The sequence below is a fragment of the Notechis scutatus genome, chromosome Z (assembly GCF_049901735.1).
Source record: "Notechis scutatus isolate UNSWTSFEM ecotype Mainland chromosome Z, rNotScu1.2, whole genome shotgun sequence".
Taxonomy (NCBI): Eukaryota; Metazoa; Chordata; class Lepidosauria; order Squamata; family Elapidae; genus Notechis; species Notechis scutatus.
The window spans coordinates 92,272,009-92,287,565 of record NC_142025.1 but is presented as its reverse complement, the minus strand read 5'-3'; the positions used below and the strand labels follow the sequence as shown (position 1 = coordinate 92,287,565).

Below are 15,557 nucleotides of genomic sequence, written 5' to 3'. Positions count from 1 at the left end.
CTCTCTCTCCCCCTCCCTCCCTCCCTCTTTCTTTTCAAGGCAGAAAGTTTTCACATAACCCCCTTTTTCCATTTCATTATCCATTCATTCTCTCTACATATCTTGCCGAACACTGAATTTATTTCTTCTCTCTGTAAAATGCATGTCAAGGATCCAGTCTGGAATTGCCAGGTTCACATTCAGTCTGAACAATAATGTTCATGAGCTTTAAAGCTTGCTCACTTGATGCTTTTATTTGGGGGGATGACTACGTATGTGTGTGTGTGGGGGCATTAGTCCCAAGAAGCCTATGGTTCATTCGTCCCGCGGAATGTTAGCGCTTTACCCACCCAAGAAAATTCTGTGTCCGGGTGTTCACGAGCGCGCGGATTGACAATTATGCCCTTCCGCATGCCTTGGGTTGCCCTCTCTGTTCTTATCGTCCCTTCCTACTTCAGCAGGTGAGCTTTCTCCCACCTAAGGGCAAAATTCTATTTGCAGGCGGCGACGTGTGTGCGTGTCTTTCTGTGTGTGTAGGGGCGGGCTCTTGCTCTGGTGCCAGGCGGGGTTTTCAATCCCCAAAGGAGAGCGGTCGTTCTCAGAGAATGGGGAAACCCACCCTCGCTCAAACGCCCAGTGGCGGGAGGACGGGCGCGCGCGCGCGCGACCACACACACACACACACACACACACACACACACAGACGAACACGCTTGTTCTTCCACCGAGCAGCACACACATCTACCTTCCACCCCCCGGGAACCGCGACTTTATTACTCCCTCCGCCGCGATTTCTCCTAAGCTGCCCAAATTCTGACCGGAGGGACCCGGTAGTGTCCGCCTCCCGCAGACATTATTAGCACAGCGAGTCCAACCTTGACACGCGTGGCGGTGATCGCCTGGCAAATTTCCCGCGCCTTGCCCGGGCGTGATGGGGCTCCTTGCGGAGGGCTGGGGTCACCGATTTTGGGTTCCGGGAGGCTCCGAAGCCTGCGGATTCAAGGGATAACAAAAAAAGAGAAGGCGGGAGGGGGGAGGAAAGGGAGAAAAGCCGCAATGCCTGTTGCTTGGACAGGGAGCGTGGCGGATTCTGAAGACGCCCCTTCCACCCATTCGCCTTGTTCCTTCGCCCCTTGGGCTGCAGGTCTCCGGAGGACCGAGGAAACCGGTGGCTGGAGGCAAAAGGAGACAGCAGGTGAGTCCAATCTTCCCTCCGCCCCGCGCGTGTGGAACAGACGAATGAGGCGAGCAAACGGGGGCCCGCGCTTCCGAAAGCCCGAGGCAGTTGCAGAAAGGCGGAGGAGGCGCTAGGCTGCAGTATGAACGAGCTGGTGCAACTTTCCCGCATCGGTGAAAGTTGCATCTGAGGACAAACTATTTTTTTTTCTCCATTCCCCCAGCCCCCACCTAGACAGACGTGCACCTGAACTGGTATTTACTCAGAAGCAAGCCAGCCCCTCGGGCACTATTCCCTGGGAGCCGCTTACTTCCGAGGAAATGCGTGGAAAATCGCAGTGACCAGGCTGCACATCTTTGATCGCTGGGAATCCTGCAGAGGAGCAATCGCGGGGCAATGGAGTCACGCCGCAACCCAAGACAGCTCTGGCTACTCAGACGAAACCTCCCCCGTGGGCCTTGTGGCTGGTTCAGCCAGCTCGGGATCGCAGCCTCGGCGATCCTTAGAAAGAATGGGAAGCTCCGAGGGGGAGCACTTTCGAAGGGCCACAGTGCCTGGATTTTCCGGAGGGGGCGGGAAAGGGGTGTGTGATTTTTTGACCCTCCTTCAGGACCCAGGTAAGGCAACCAGCTGCGGAACGGAATCCTGAGCCCGAACCAAGCAGGCTTCGTGTTTCCGCCGTTCCTTCTGCTACTCCCTGTGCTTTCCTTATCTGAACTTCTAGGAACGACGTAGCGTATTGTGCTATTGTCAACTAAAGCTGGGGAATCTCCTACACCGAGCTAGCGGCGAGTGTGTGCATGCGTGCCCGAGCGGTCTCTGTTAGGGAGCGAGCTGCCCGGGTGCCCCCTTGTGGCTACTTTCCATATAAAATATTTTATAAATAAAAGATTATGGCTTTTTAACCTTAATTTGAAGAAGAAGGGGGGGAGGATCCAGATTTTGATCGTGAGAAAGCTGATTTGCACCTTCATTCGCACTTGGTCTGATGGAAACCATTGTTGCAACATTATTTAAGTTAGTGATTTTTCACGGTGGGTTAAGAGTTTTCAACCACACTATGTTTTTTTGTTTAACATAGCTTTCCCACATTCTGGTAAGTTTTGCTTATATTTAAAAAGAACATAATTGTACTACTTTGTGAGCTATTTCATAGCAGCATGCTAGAGAGTGGCCAGTTGTAGCCATTCTCCTAGCTCTTCATCAGAGAGTCAGGAGCATGTGTATGAATACACACACACACACACACACACAGAGATCCTCTAAAATAATTAGACTAAATGGAATAGCAAGAATAAAGTACTGAAATGCTACACCATTTTTAAAAAATGAAACATAACATGCTTTTCTTCCCTTCAAACTTGAGTCTCATCTTAGCATAGCTTTCTCTAATGTCTCTTCCCTTCCCAGATGTACGGAGCCACATCTCCCATCATCCACATTCTGCAAACCATAATGCTGGAAGTAGAGGTGATAGTCCCACGTGTGATGCAAGGTTGAAGAGAAATGATGCATTTGTAAATCACATGATGCAAACCTGATTCAAATTTTTACCATGCATGAGTGCCAGACTTTCCCCATACACATACATTACAGCATTAGCTTGCTGTCCCAGAAGACGGGCCATTCTAATACTCATCCATCCATCCTGCTTAAGAGCAATATTGCTCTAGATCTTTTTTTAAGAAAAAGACCTCCTTATTTTATTGCAGAAGACTTCCTTTCTGCAGATTAAATCTACCAAGAAAAATGACATCAGAATAGCAGCATCAAAAAAATAGAAGAAAGGGGTGTGTAAGAGATGGTTTTGTTCTGCTATACCAAAATCTGCAGTTCAATGTCTTCTGAAGTTAGCCTTAAAAAAAAAAACAAATCAGCAAAGGTGTGCATGCTGCAGTCTTTAGAAGTATGGAAATGTCAAACACTCCAGGAGATATGGATACTTTCCATATTGGCTCCTCTGGAGCTGTGAACACAATGGCTACTTTGTGTAAAAAGAACATCCTTGTACTGGGTCAGCTTCTTGACAATACTTGCACAAATAATGTTTTGCATATTGTGTACATTAAGCAAAGTTCATGTTGTTGCTCGGGGGCTTATTAAACAGCTGGTTCAGACAGTAAGAATTTAGGGAAATTCTAAATGTTCAGTGCAGTCTATCTAAAACATTTTAATTGCCTCCCATTTGTTCAAAAAGCTCCCAAGGCAATTTTCAACACTCATAAAGATACCAGGGCTGGCACTGGGAGATACAAATGAAGTACTTAGGTTTCAATGCTTCTCCTCTTCCTTGGCATCCTTTAGATCTGTTGGGACTACAGTTCCCACAATCCCAACTAGCATAGCCATGTTGATTAGGGAATTCTAGGATTGTAGTCATACAACATCTAGAAGGTACTTGATTGGGAAACAGTGGGATTTATTTCTGAATGGAGTTGCTTTTGCTGTTATCACTTTGTTAAACCATCAATTCAGATGTATCTTAGATGGAATCCCAGAAAAGGCTTGGAAGAGACAAGGGCTGACAGTGAAAGGACGTTAATGTAACAGACAAAGCTTTCTTGCAAAAGAATTCCACATAAATTCCAGCTCTAAAGGACCTTGCCTATCAGACCTCCTATACTTTTGGAAAAAGAATGCCCTCATATTATTTGAGCAGCATCACATGAGAAAAACTGGCCCTGTAAACATCAGGATCCTGGTCATCTCATGTGATTTAGGCTCATGAGCAGTTGAAATTACTTGGCACTCTACCTTGTGCCCATAATTTTCAGGCTTCTGATTTGGTTTCCTTAAAATGTTATGGTCCACTTATCATTCCTAGAGGCCCAGGCTGAGAGGGACAGTCTGAGTGTATAATCCAGACAGAGGATATTCCAGAGGGGTGAGTCCCAATATGTGTCAGTATACAGACATTGATCTCCCTCATTCCTTATCCCTCTTCCTCTCAGTAGAGGGAAATTTAAGCAGAATTCCGAGAGAAAGGAACAAAGCAATAAAATTGCTTCTTCTGTAAACCCAGCTTGCACATTGAAGTTTCCCATGATGAAAAGTCAAGAACTACTGTAGATCTACTAGGAAGTGCCCACTGCCTTTAGTAGGAATAAGGTATTAACTTCTTCCTCTGTGTTCCTAAGAAGAGAGTGGAGTGAGGCATGGTATCATTGACATTATCACCTATTAATAGATAACAGAGGTGTTACTGAGGAAACTCCACATGATGACATCAAGTAGGACACCAGTAGCTACTTGGACAGTTCTGCCCTGCTTTTTAACCTACCGTTCTTCCCTTTTCATACGTAGTGCTCTGCCTTATTAGTTTTGTATTGCTCAATTAGGATGCTTGCCAGATTTGTATATGTTCTGACTCTACTGCTGCTGTCTTCAGGGATTCTGGGCTCCCGCCTTCTCAGTGATGACCTTCCTCCTTTGGGACAGCTTACTCCTGCATATCTGGACCAACCCCTCCTACCTGTAAAAACATGGCTCTTCAGGAAGGCAGTTGGAGATGAGTAAGATCATGCTACACCCCCCCCCATATGATGGCACATTGGATTATAATTGTACTAATTGCATTTTGCTCTTAATCTTATTCTTTTGATATGGAAAGCCACTCAGGAAATGCAGTGACATACCATTTGTTACAATAAGCATTATAAATTAATCTAGTTAAATGTTTAGAACTAAATTAGTAGAGGGTGTATAATATTAATAGTGGCTTCAAAGAGATAATATCAGCTGCCGAGAGGCTTAATACCCGAGTCACTGATATTTGTCCTGAATCCCAGAAAAAAAAACCTGTTTTGCTTGAATGTCTGTTCACCTGACACTACAAAATGTAAATTAAAACCTAAAAATCCGGCAGCTTCAATGTTACTTAAATGTTTGAATAAGTACATACAAGCAATTTGCTGATTTTCTGCCTTCCCAAAGTTTGTGGCACACTAAGGGTCTGAAAAGCTTTAAAAAAATGAGCCAAATCCAGACCTGGCCTGTCTCATTTAATTAATATTACCTGAGTGCTTGAAAGCCATTTTGTCTCATCACTACTAATCAGAAAAGGGATACCAAATACAAGCTGCAAAAATTCAGATGATCCCAAAAGGGCAGCCAAGGTAACTATGTGGTAACCCTCTTGATCAGCAGGAGTTTAGTAGCTCAGATTTGGTAGGCTTAGTTACTAGAAATTTTTCTACTTTTCCTATTTATGCAAGCCAAAACTAAAGGGCCAGGCTAATGCGCTCTCTTTCTATTATAGCTGAAATGTTGTTTTCAAAAACAGAAGAAAAATGATTTTAATGAAGATTTTTCATTTGGCTAATAGTCTTCCATCAAAATGAGTAGAATCGACAGAAGTGTTTCTTAACCTGAGCAATTCTGAAATGTTTCATAACCTGAGCAATTTTCAAATGTGTGGACTTCAGTTCCCAGAATTCTCCAGGCAGCATGCTGATTTGGGAATTCTGGCAGCTAAAATCCACACATCTGAAGATTGCTGAAGTTAAGAAACACTGATCCACTGAATGCTCACAGTTTCTCCTTCGACACTGGCAGCCACTTTAGCTCCCACCTCAATTCTAGCTCCTGTGCTCTTTTCTTGATACAAGGCTGTGATCCAACTTCCTTATTCTGTTAGTAGTTTTAGTTCCTTTAGTTCCTGAATTATATCAGAGCTCTGCTGCAAATGGTTGCCCTAACTGGCTAAGGTCTCTTTAGCTACTGTCTTGAAAACAAGTATAATATGCTTTATGTGTGAAAGCTGTAATTTCTTAGACCTAAAGCCCCTTAATGTATATTAATTTCAAAGGGGCTTGCTCCAAGCATTCTTGGTAATCAGAGTGGTTAATTGGCCAGTCTATCTTAGGCAGGGATTTCCTCATCATTCTGGGTGCTTTTAAGCACAACAATCCATCATTTATAAGGACTAAAACTGAATCTTTTTCATCATTTAATGGGATTGCCTTTTTGGCAAAAATTCCATTTTCATGAAAGGGAGGAAAGACCCAAACAACTTTGCTTGGCTCCTTTGATGGAATTCTACACTCTTAACCTTTTATAGTTCTGCTGTAAGATATATGTATATATATATATATATACTGGGCAAAGATCCATTGAGTATATCTGGGAAAGCCACCAGGCCAGTGGTGGGATTCAAATTTTTTACTACCGGTTTTGTGGGTGTGGCTTGGAGGGCGTGGCAGGGGAAGGTTACTGCAAAATCCCCATTCCCTCCCCACCCCACTAACTTGCTTTCAGCTCCGTTCTCCTGTGCAGGGCAACCAAAGAAGACTCAGCTGATCAGCTGGGACTCGGGAAGCAGAGAATAGATGGGGGGGGGGCAGTCAGAGGTGGTATTTGCCTGTTCTCTGAACTACTCAAAACTTCCGCTACCGGTTCAGAACCTGCTGAATACCACCTCTGCACTAGGCTGTCCCACTGATTGCATAGTGTTCATTAAAAAAGTACAGTATGTACATTTTGCTTCCTGACTATGATGTACACACTTTCTTTCCTTCCTTTTTTAGAAGAAAAGTTACAAATATTCTCGGCATCCTTAGAGGTAAAGATATAAAGATATATAAGCAGAAGCTAGTATTCAATGAGGTGCATTGAGAGTGACCTTTAGCCACTGATTCCTAATTACAAAGAAAATTTGCAGCATTAACCCTTGAGTTTAATTTATTTGGTTTGTGTGTCATGTATTATATGGAAACAAATACAGGTAGTCCTCAACTTATAATAGTTTGTTTAGTGACCATTTGAATTTACAAAGCCTCCGGAAAAAAATATATAACCATTTTTCCCACTTAGGACCACTGCAACATCCCCATAGTAATGTGATCAACATTCAGACACTTGACAACTGATTCATATTTATGATGGTTACAGTGTCCCAGGGCCATGTGGTCACCTTTTGTGACAAGCAAAGTCAAGGAAGATTCCCTTAACAACTATGTTATTAATTTAACAACTGATGTGATTCACTTAACAAATGTGGCAGGAAAATTTATCATATGGGGCAAAACTTACTTAACAAATTAGCAAAAAAATATTTGGGCTCAATTGTCATAAATCAATGCCTGCCTCTATTTGTAGTTGATGAATCATACTTTCATACTTTATATGATATAAAAATATAAACCAAAATATGTGGCATATTCAACTAACTATATAATAAATCATGGTTTAGCATGTGATTTGCAACAAGTACAGTGGTACTTTGGTACTCAACTACTTTGAAATCCATCAGAGTTGATATTCAATGCATTTTGATGCAAATTTTTTGTCCTGGTACTCATTGTTTGTTTGGTACTCAATGCACTAGCTAGAACTTGCCGATGTTGGCTGCCTTGTGACTTACTACATTAATCCTTATGGGGAAAAATGGTTTGGTACTCATTGTTTTTGCACCACCCAGAACCAATTAACAATGATCACGGAGGTACCACTGTATTAGATAATTCAATCAGATACACAAGATTCCCCCTTTTAAATCTTCCCTTTCCAAGGCTAAAACTTGTGCATTTTGGGATGAAGTTGGATCAGTAGATATTACTTTCCACATTTAAAAAAAAAATAGGGGAAGGAAACAACTTCTGAGATGGGTATGGTGATTTTTCTGTTTATTATACTTATTATTTTATTTATTTTCTAATTGTAAAAAAAAATTCTGAATGATGCTCACGTGGCAGATGTTTCAATCTATTTACAGTTGTGGGTAGGAGATTGTTTTGGACATATTAGTGAATTATTCATATTCAGAACTGGATAGCAAACACATGTCTCTGTTGGTTCTGTTGTTCTATTTTATCTCCAGGAAATTTAACATATAGGTGAAACCACTTGGAGAGTTTGCAAGCTATATGGTAAATGACACACCCAATTATTTTTTCTCTTTCCCACTGAAATCCAATGAAGTTATTTCAACTGATACCTGAACTGAACTGAACTGATATCTGGTGTTTAAAATAGCTGAAAAGAGAGTAAACACATTAAAGCTTAATCCAGACACTAGAGATTCTCTTGGTTACTTGATAGGCAGTGACATTTCTGTGCAGGACAAAGGTTGAAACTGCTACATGGGTATATTTCACAAACAGCTGATTTGATGCCAATGGAACTGGGTCTACCTCTGAGCAGGTTTCCTTTCTTTCTTTCTCTCTCTCTTTTTTTTTTTGCTAATGGTTAGCTTCCCCAACTCCACCGCAAACTCATCTGATTGATTTTTTCCCCCCTCTTTTAGAATTTATTTGGGAATTTACAAAATATAGTATGGAGCATCTAAACTTTTCAAGTCTATATGTGTCTCTCTTAACGAACTTTTTTCAAACTACAGTCTTTCTTGTTCAGACATAGTTGGATTGTGTTACTTGGAATGAGGGAGCCTTATCCCATATTTCTTTGTTTAAAATACATTGGACTGAGACAAGGAAGTAATTCAGAAGCAATGGTCCAATCATTATTTTCTTATATAACATATCATCTGTAAGCTCCCCAAATAAGGGACATGTCTTTTCAGCAGATCTGTCTGTTTTAAATACAAAGCCTACTCCAGAAGTGATGCTTATAAACATATTCCTCACCAGGCTCTCATGCAACTAATTTTTTTAAAAAAATATTATTTTACACCAATAGAAGTTAAATGGGAATCTGACTTGTTGCAAAGCAAAGTGACAGGTTCAAACCTCATTTTATTTGCAAGAATGGAATTTTTTTTAAAAAAAATAAAAGTGATAAGTGACTGTCACCTACTCAGAAAAAAAAGATGGTGCTAAATTGTAGTGATAAACATTGTGCAGGACCAGAGATGATGGTGTGAAAAACATAACCTTCTGTTTCGTGACTGATGTGATCCATCATGGCAACCAGCTTGTGAAGTGTACCCATGACAGATCTTTGAAAAAAAAACCGCTCACAAACTGCTTTCAGAATCCCAGGTTAATTTCCCTCCAAACTCTTAAAAAGTCTTTTGTTTCCTCTCAGAATGATACTTATGAGTATGCCCAGTGGGGTGCTGATAACAGCCCCTTGTACCCCCAGTTGGAGAGTGGAATGGATAATTGAAGCTTCTCAACAAAATATGTTCTGGATATCATAGGGAAAATCTTAGTACCATAGTAAATGTGCAATGCTTTACATCCTGGTCATTACTATAATGGATTTGTGTTGCAGTTACATTGTGCTAATCTTTGGCTGTTCTAACAGGCTACCGACACTATACTTTCTTCAGATCAACTAATTCTGTCAAAAAAGAATTGAGATCTCTATAGTCTGAAAAAACAGTTAATGGTTGATTTGCATCATGTTCTCAATTCCTGGTCTAGCCACCTGAGCTGATGTATGTTTCATCTGCAACCAGGACTAGGTGGTTGAATTCAATACTCCGGTGTGGAATTTAGGAGTCGGTGACCTTGCCAGAAGCTTGCTTTTTATAATGTGGCATTGTTAAAAGAATTATAGTCTCATCTCTACCTATCTGTTTATCATCTACCTAATTTCCCTCCTCCCTCCCTCCCTCTATCATCTCCCATCTTTTGAACAGGAATTGGCATGCATCGTATTCTTTCCTTTGTTATTCCCCACAACAGCAACCCTGTGAGGTAGGTTGGAATGGGAGAAAGTGATTGGGTCCAAAGTCATCCAGTGAACCTCCATGGGCTAATATGGATAAGAAAAAGGAGGCTATCTTAATATGTATATGGGAACTTCACAGGTTCTCAAGTTAAGTTGCAACATTTTCATTAGATATATTAAAAAAATAAGTAGCTAATATCTACATCTATAGTCGCTTTGGGTGTGTTTTGCTGGAAAAGTGTAACAGACAGATAAATTGTCTGCAAATTAACATGAGTACGTGGAGGTGCCTCTCATCCACCTGCAGATATATTTTATTTATTTTACCTACTGAGTGCATATTACACTAAATCACCGAAGTGGACAGTGCTATCCCTCAATACCTTAGTCCTTCCTCATCAAAGTCCTAAGCTTGCCTAAAACTTCATGTGTCTGTCAAATTGGGAACAGCCACTCCCCCTGGTTAGCAGAATTTAGAATGTGAACCCATATTTGAAATTGTAGTTAAAACTTCTGTTAATAGAAAATGGCAGTCTGGGTTCACATAACAAGTTCAGTCTTGGGTAAACCATGATTAAAGGGCCATATGGAATGGGATGAGTATGCATGATCACAGCTCAAACTACCCAATTAATTATGGAAGGTGACCTTAGCCTTTGTGTGAATGTAATGAGATACATTCCAGTTGATGAGATACACTCTTGCACTTCAGTTTTGCCCAATGTGAATAAATTCTGCATTAATATAGAATATATACCCAGACCAGGTACCTTTTGTTTGGATAGTGGAAATTCTAAAGTGTTGGTTCATACCTAGCTTTCCCCCGCCTGTTCTGTCTTCCACAGATAGCACTCCCTAAGTCATATTCTCCAAGACTTCCTAAGAAACACAGAAAGTACTGGAAGGAACAGATGACAGAGTGGATACACAGTTACCTGATGCCCCAATATGCCTTTTCTGGACTGGTTCCTCTACCACTCAGTTGCCATGTGGCTGCTCCTCCAGAGTTTTGTTCTGATGGCCTTTTGTTTCCACTCAGCCACCACTTTTCCCAAGGGGTGTTACCCCTCCACTGAAGATGGCTTCAAAACTTTCCGCTGCAGTAAAGCTCAACTTACGGTTATCCCAAAAGATATACCCAATGATACCAACAAGTTATATTTGGATTATAACCAGATTTCTTTCCTGCCCAATGACGCCTTCCAACATTTGCCACTTCTAGTAGAACTAGACTTGTCCCACAATGTCATAAATCGCATGGAAGTTGGAGTCTTTAGGGGCTTGTCAGAGAACCTGCATTCACTGGACTTGTCTTCTAACAAGCTAGTGTCAGTCAATAAAGATGTCTTCAGTGCACTAAAAGCCAAAGCCAACTTATCCAACAATCCTTGGCTCTGTGACTGCACACTCCAGCAGCTCGTTGAGAGAGTAGAGCTGGTTGCTGGTACTTCTGATGGGATTGTCTGTGATGCCTCTGCACGGAAAGAGCACATTGGGAAGCCTTTTCTGCAGTTGATTGGAGACATAGATTTCTGCAACATCTATAAAAAGACCACAGACATCGCCATGTTGGTTACCATGTTCGGCTGGTTCGCCATGGTGATCTCATATTTAATCTACTATGTCCGGCAGAATCAAGAGGATGCCCGACGACACCTAGAGTATCTCAAATCCTTGCCCAGCAAGCAGAAGAAATCAGAAGAGTCATCTACAATTAGCACTGTAGTGTGACCAAAATTAATAATCCTTTCACCCTCACAAATCCCTAGGAAACTATTGTCCATTTGAGTAGATAGGTTTTACATCTACTTCAGGTGGATCATGTCTGCTAGATGCTTAAATGCACAATGGCTGAAGAGACTGTTATTAAACAAAGAATGAAATTTTTAAAAGACTTAAGGAGGTAAGGCCTTGCTTATATAAAAGGCTTCTCTTACTTTCATTCCTAAGCAATGAAAATACACAAGTAATCATAAATCATAGCCATGGTTGAATTCACCGGCACAATTCAATGTATGGAATTGTGCCATGTTATATATCAGTTATTTCTCAGTCCTGCAATGGAGGCACCATCACACTCAGACTTTGCAAAACCTCCCAGCTCTCAACTTGTACTATTCCATGGAAGAAGTTCCCATCATATAATGTTCTAGAGATGCAAAGAATTGGGAGTGAGATGATTTCTGTTGTTTTCTCTTGTTGTCACAAGGATTTTGCTGCAGCCCTAACTTACTGGCGTTAAGAGCAAAAGTCCCCAACCTGGCTCCCACTAATTGTGTTGGGCTTTTAGGACTTGTCCTACACAACGGTAGTATTCTAGGTTTTGGGAAGACATAATAATAATAATAATAGTAATAATTAAGTACTAGAAGACATGCAAGCCTGTTATTCATGTGCAAATAACCCCAAATTCAAATGCTGATCCTTTTCTTTGAACACACACGTTGATAACCACTGCTGAGTTCCCTCTCCAATGCTTCATATAAAAATGTTTTTTTTAAAAAAATAAATATTTTTCTTATTTGAGGAATCTATTAGTATATTAAGTATAGAGGGAGGGACAGAAAGAAGGGTCAAAAGAATATTTTAAGCCATTGTCATTTTTTTCTGCTCTTGTAAGATTCTATTTAAAAATTTTATCCTATTTAGGGGCCTATTTAGAAATGGAAAATCCCAACTGAAGTGATGCAGCAAAAATTCAGAAAAGGACACAAAGAAAACATTCATAATCACCTTGATTCAGAGAACAACAGGAACAGCAGAAGCTGCAGACAAGGTATCTGTTTTTGCAGCCAGGTCAGTTAGCTTTGAAGGTATGTACACAGTTACTTTGTGCGTAGGGGAAGAGGCAGCACGTGATTTCACTTGCTTCAAAACTTCTCTGTCCAGCACATGGCTTGGTGAAGTGTGGTCCTAGGTAAGCAGCCTTGCCTGCAGCTCTTCTGTTCTAAAAAAAATTGGAATCTGCTGTGCCATGACTTCACTTGATCAATGTGTGATTATGCTTTTCATTCATTTTCTTCTCGTTACAAATGGTTGCATCATGACACTAGTGATACAGGACTTCTAAAAGTTGAGAGCGTTGTTCATTCTGATGAAATAGCTTAGAAAAATAATTATTATTACACAGAATTCATCCACCAATAGCCAACATTATTTAGCTGGGCACCTATAAGCAACATGTGTCACATGGCCAAGAAATGTATAGCAGTTGTCATTTTTTCTTCTTCTCTTAAGGGGAGCACTGCACACTTTCTTTGGCTAAATTTTCTGGACTTAAAAAAAGTGAAAATTCAAACATGTCAGTAGTTTTTAAAATGGGTCAATTTTTAAATATAATCTGTAGCAATAGCTGGATATCCATTTTGCTGGAATGCTTCACTTCTACTCATGAATATGGACTTATGGATCACTTATATAAATATTTGGATAAGTACTCAAACATGTACTGGAATACATCTACAGCATATGTAAGGTATAGAATAGAATAATGAGGGTTATGTTCTTCAATACCTTTTTTAAAAACAAAAACAGTTCTAGAATCAAATATGAAAATAACTTAACTGGATTCTAAAAGACATTGCTTTCTTCCCATTTGTCAGAACCAGAAATATGAACCTGTGAAACAGAGGAAAGAAGGGGGTGGGGGAGCCATGCGCACCTTGCATTCCTGGAAATTGTGTGAATAAGAATTGTGTGAATAAGAATCCAACACTTGAGCAATGATAAAAAAAAAGTTTTTGTAACAGCTTCCCTCAAGCCAGCATTTTCCAGATATGTCAGATACAACCCCCAGCAGTCTCAATATGTAGCAGGATGGGGGATATTAAGAAATGCAGTCTTACATACTTGGTGCCTGTCAGGACTGTAGCTCATACTGGAACGCTGATAAAATTCATCCTCTCTGGTCAGCATGGTTAAAATTGGGCCACTAGCAGTATGGCTGGCCCTTGAATGCCTATCTATTCTTCCTACCTATCTTCATGAATGTAAGCCAGATATTCTCACACCTTAGCTGTGATATCCTCCATATCTCCAGTTATCTGAAATGTGACAGGAATTGACATGGTTGTGATCCCCACATTGTGCTACTCACATAAGTAGATTCTTTTAAGGGAAACAACATTATCCAGATGTAACACTTGCAGTGGCTCCAACTAAGACACAATGTCGGTAGAAAATGTAATCAATTTCTGATGTCTTCTGCTACCCAACCTTGCACCACCTTTATATATACCAACGTGCCATTTTCAAGGGTTGCTTTGTCAAGATTTCCCTAAATACTGGAAAAAGCAAATGTGGAGAACTTTAGGGAAGTATGCTAGGCTTGGAGACTGTTTTTACTTAATCTGGATATTGAGGTTCTTAATATTGGAGATGGAGTTGTAGGCAATGAAACCATCTGTGTGGCATATCATTCAAAACTACCATTATGACCTGGAGGTCCACCTTATTCCTCATGTGCCTACCTGGTTTGTACTTGAGGGAATTCTGCCCTGCCAGGTTACTAGACCATCTTACACTCTGCTCTGGCCCATGAGGGTAAGAGGTAGAGATTGCATCGACCTGCCATACTCTCAAGTGCCCTTTATTGAGAGGTTGCCTCCTCAAGAGCTTTATGGTCTAGTTTTTCAGGGCAGAGCTTTTTGTGGGTGGACAATTTTTTTTTTGCAAGTCCTACCTACTTTGTAACAAAATTCTTCCCTTGATTTTCAAGAGGTTCCGTCTTCTGTATCCTTACCAATAAAAGCCAAAACGCCTTCATTGGAAGAAAGAGATTATGCTGCTGTTGTGTACCATCAAACAGAAAGGGCACTGGTCACCAAATGTTGGTGTGTGAGGACCCAGATGAGACCTGACCTGCTACTGTGACCAAGTATTGAGGAAACACAGGATGAGAAGAACGTACATGCTCTCTTTCTCCGTTGATAAGCAGCCTTACGTCTTGAGCTTTTCAAACTTAGTACCTCTTCTCTACATTCCCAGTATGCAGTTGGACTCCTCTAATGGGATGCTGGTAGTTTACAAAGAGCTGCGCACAAAGAAAATCTTGAGAATCAGAATGCTCACTGAAAACCTTTACACATGCACAAAAGGGAGAAACAAAGAAGTTATGTAATAATCAAAATATTTCCTGTTTTCCCTTCCCCAACAATGTTATTTATTTAATTTTCTTTTCCCATGAAAAAAAGATAAATAAACAATAATTAAGCAGGATGTATTGGATGGTGGCATGATGTTCTTGTGTTTCTGGAAAGAGGTCCTTGTTTTCACAGCTGAACTGATGGGAAGGACCAAGATATGTGGGTTCCTGCAGTGGGCAAAATAGATGGATGGATGGATGGATGGATAGATATAGATTTTGTAGTGCACTTAGATATAACCACATACCAAATAAAAATACTACTAAATATTAATGTAAATGTCTCCTGTTATTGCTACAAAATTAACTCAGTTTGAATTTGAGAATGAAACATGCTGTTGGAAAGGTATGGATCTTCGGATTGCTTCCAAAAATTCTGCAATGAGAAGTGCATTTTAATTTGATAAATATGAAAATCAACTATTTTGTGTTGGCATTATGAAACTGATTAAGTTAATATGAATTGGTCAAATTAATAGTTCCCCAAAAATCATCTTAGAAAATTGGCTAATGTACATGATGGATGAGGTAGGTGAGTGGAAAAATATCCTGATCTTTGTTCCCGCTAAAGAACAGATAGACAGGAAAGGATTCATTTAAAATAAAATTGCTGAGAAATAAAAGAAAAAGGGTGTAAAGTTGCACACTTTCCAGAACAAAAATGAAAGAACACTCTATAACACA

The 15,557-nt window shown here is 40.5% G+C and overlaps 1 protein-coding gene across 6 annotated transcripts; it reads left to right on the top strand.

The window, feature by feature from the left end:
* Positions 1 to 512: 512 nt before the first annotated feature.
* On the top strand, positions 513 to 15,147 carry LRRC3C (leucine rich repeat containing 3C). 6 transcript variants are annotated; one of them, XM_087947894.1, is made up of 3 exons: positions 513 to 1,174; positions 9,699 to 9,756; positions 10,576 to 15,147. In XM_087947894.1, the coding sequence occupies exon 3, from the start codon at positions 10,679 to 10,681 to the stop codon at positions 11,459 to 11,461; it is 783 nt and encodes a 260-aa protein (XP_087804020.1). In that variant the 5' UTR covers positions 513 to 1,174; positions 9,699 to 9,756; positions 10,576 to 10,678; the 3' UTR covers positions 11,462 to 15,147. The 6 variants fall into 6 exon arrangements, 4 of the variants coding, with proteins under 4 accessions (XP_087804020.1, XP_087804016.1, XP_087804017.1 ...); XM_087947890.1 differs by adding an exon at positions 4,545 to 4,668 and having other exon boundaries at positions 9,699 to 15,147; XM_087947893.1 differs by lacking the exon at positions 513 to 1,174 and adding an exon at positions 4,322 to 4,668.
* Positions 15,148 to 15,557: the final 410 nt, after the last annotated feature.

Excerpts from the sequence above, each read along its gene's own strand:
- LRRC3C (XM_087947891.1), top strand. The coding sequence starts at position 10,679 with ATGCCTTTTCTGGACTGGTTCCTCTACCACTCAGTTGCCATGTGGCTG.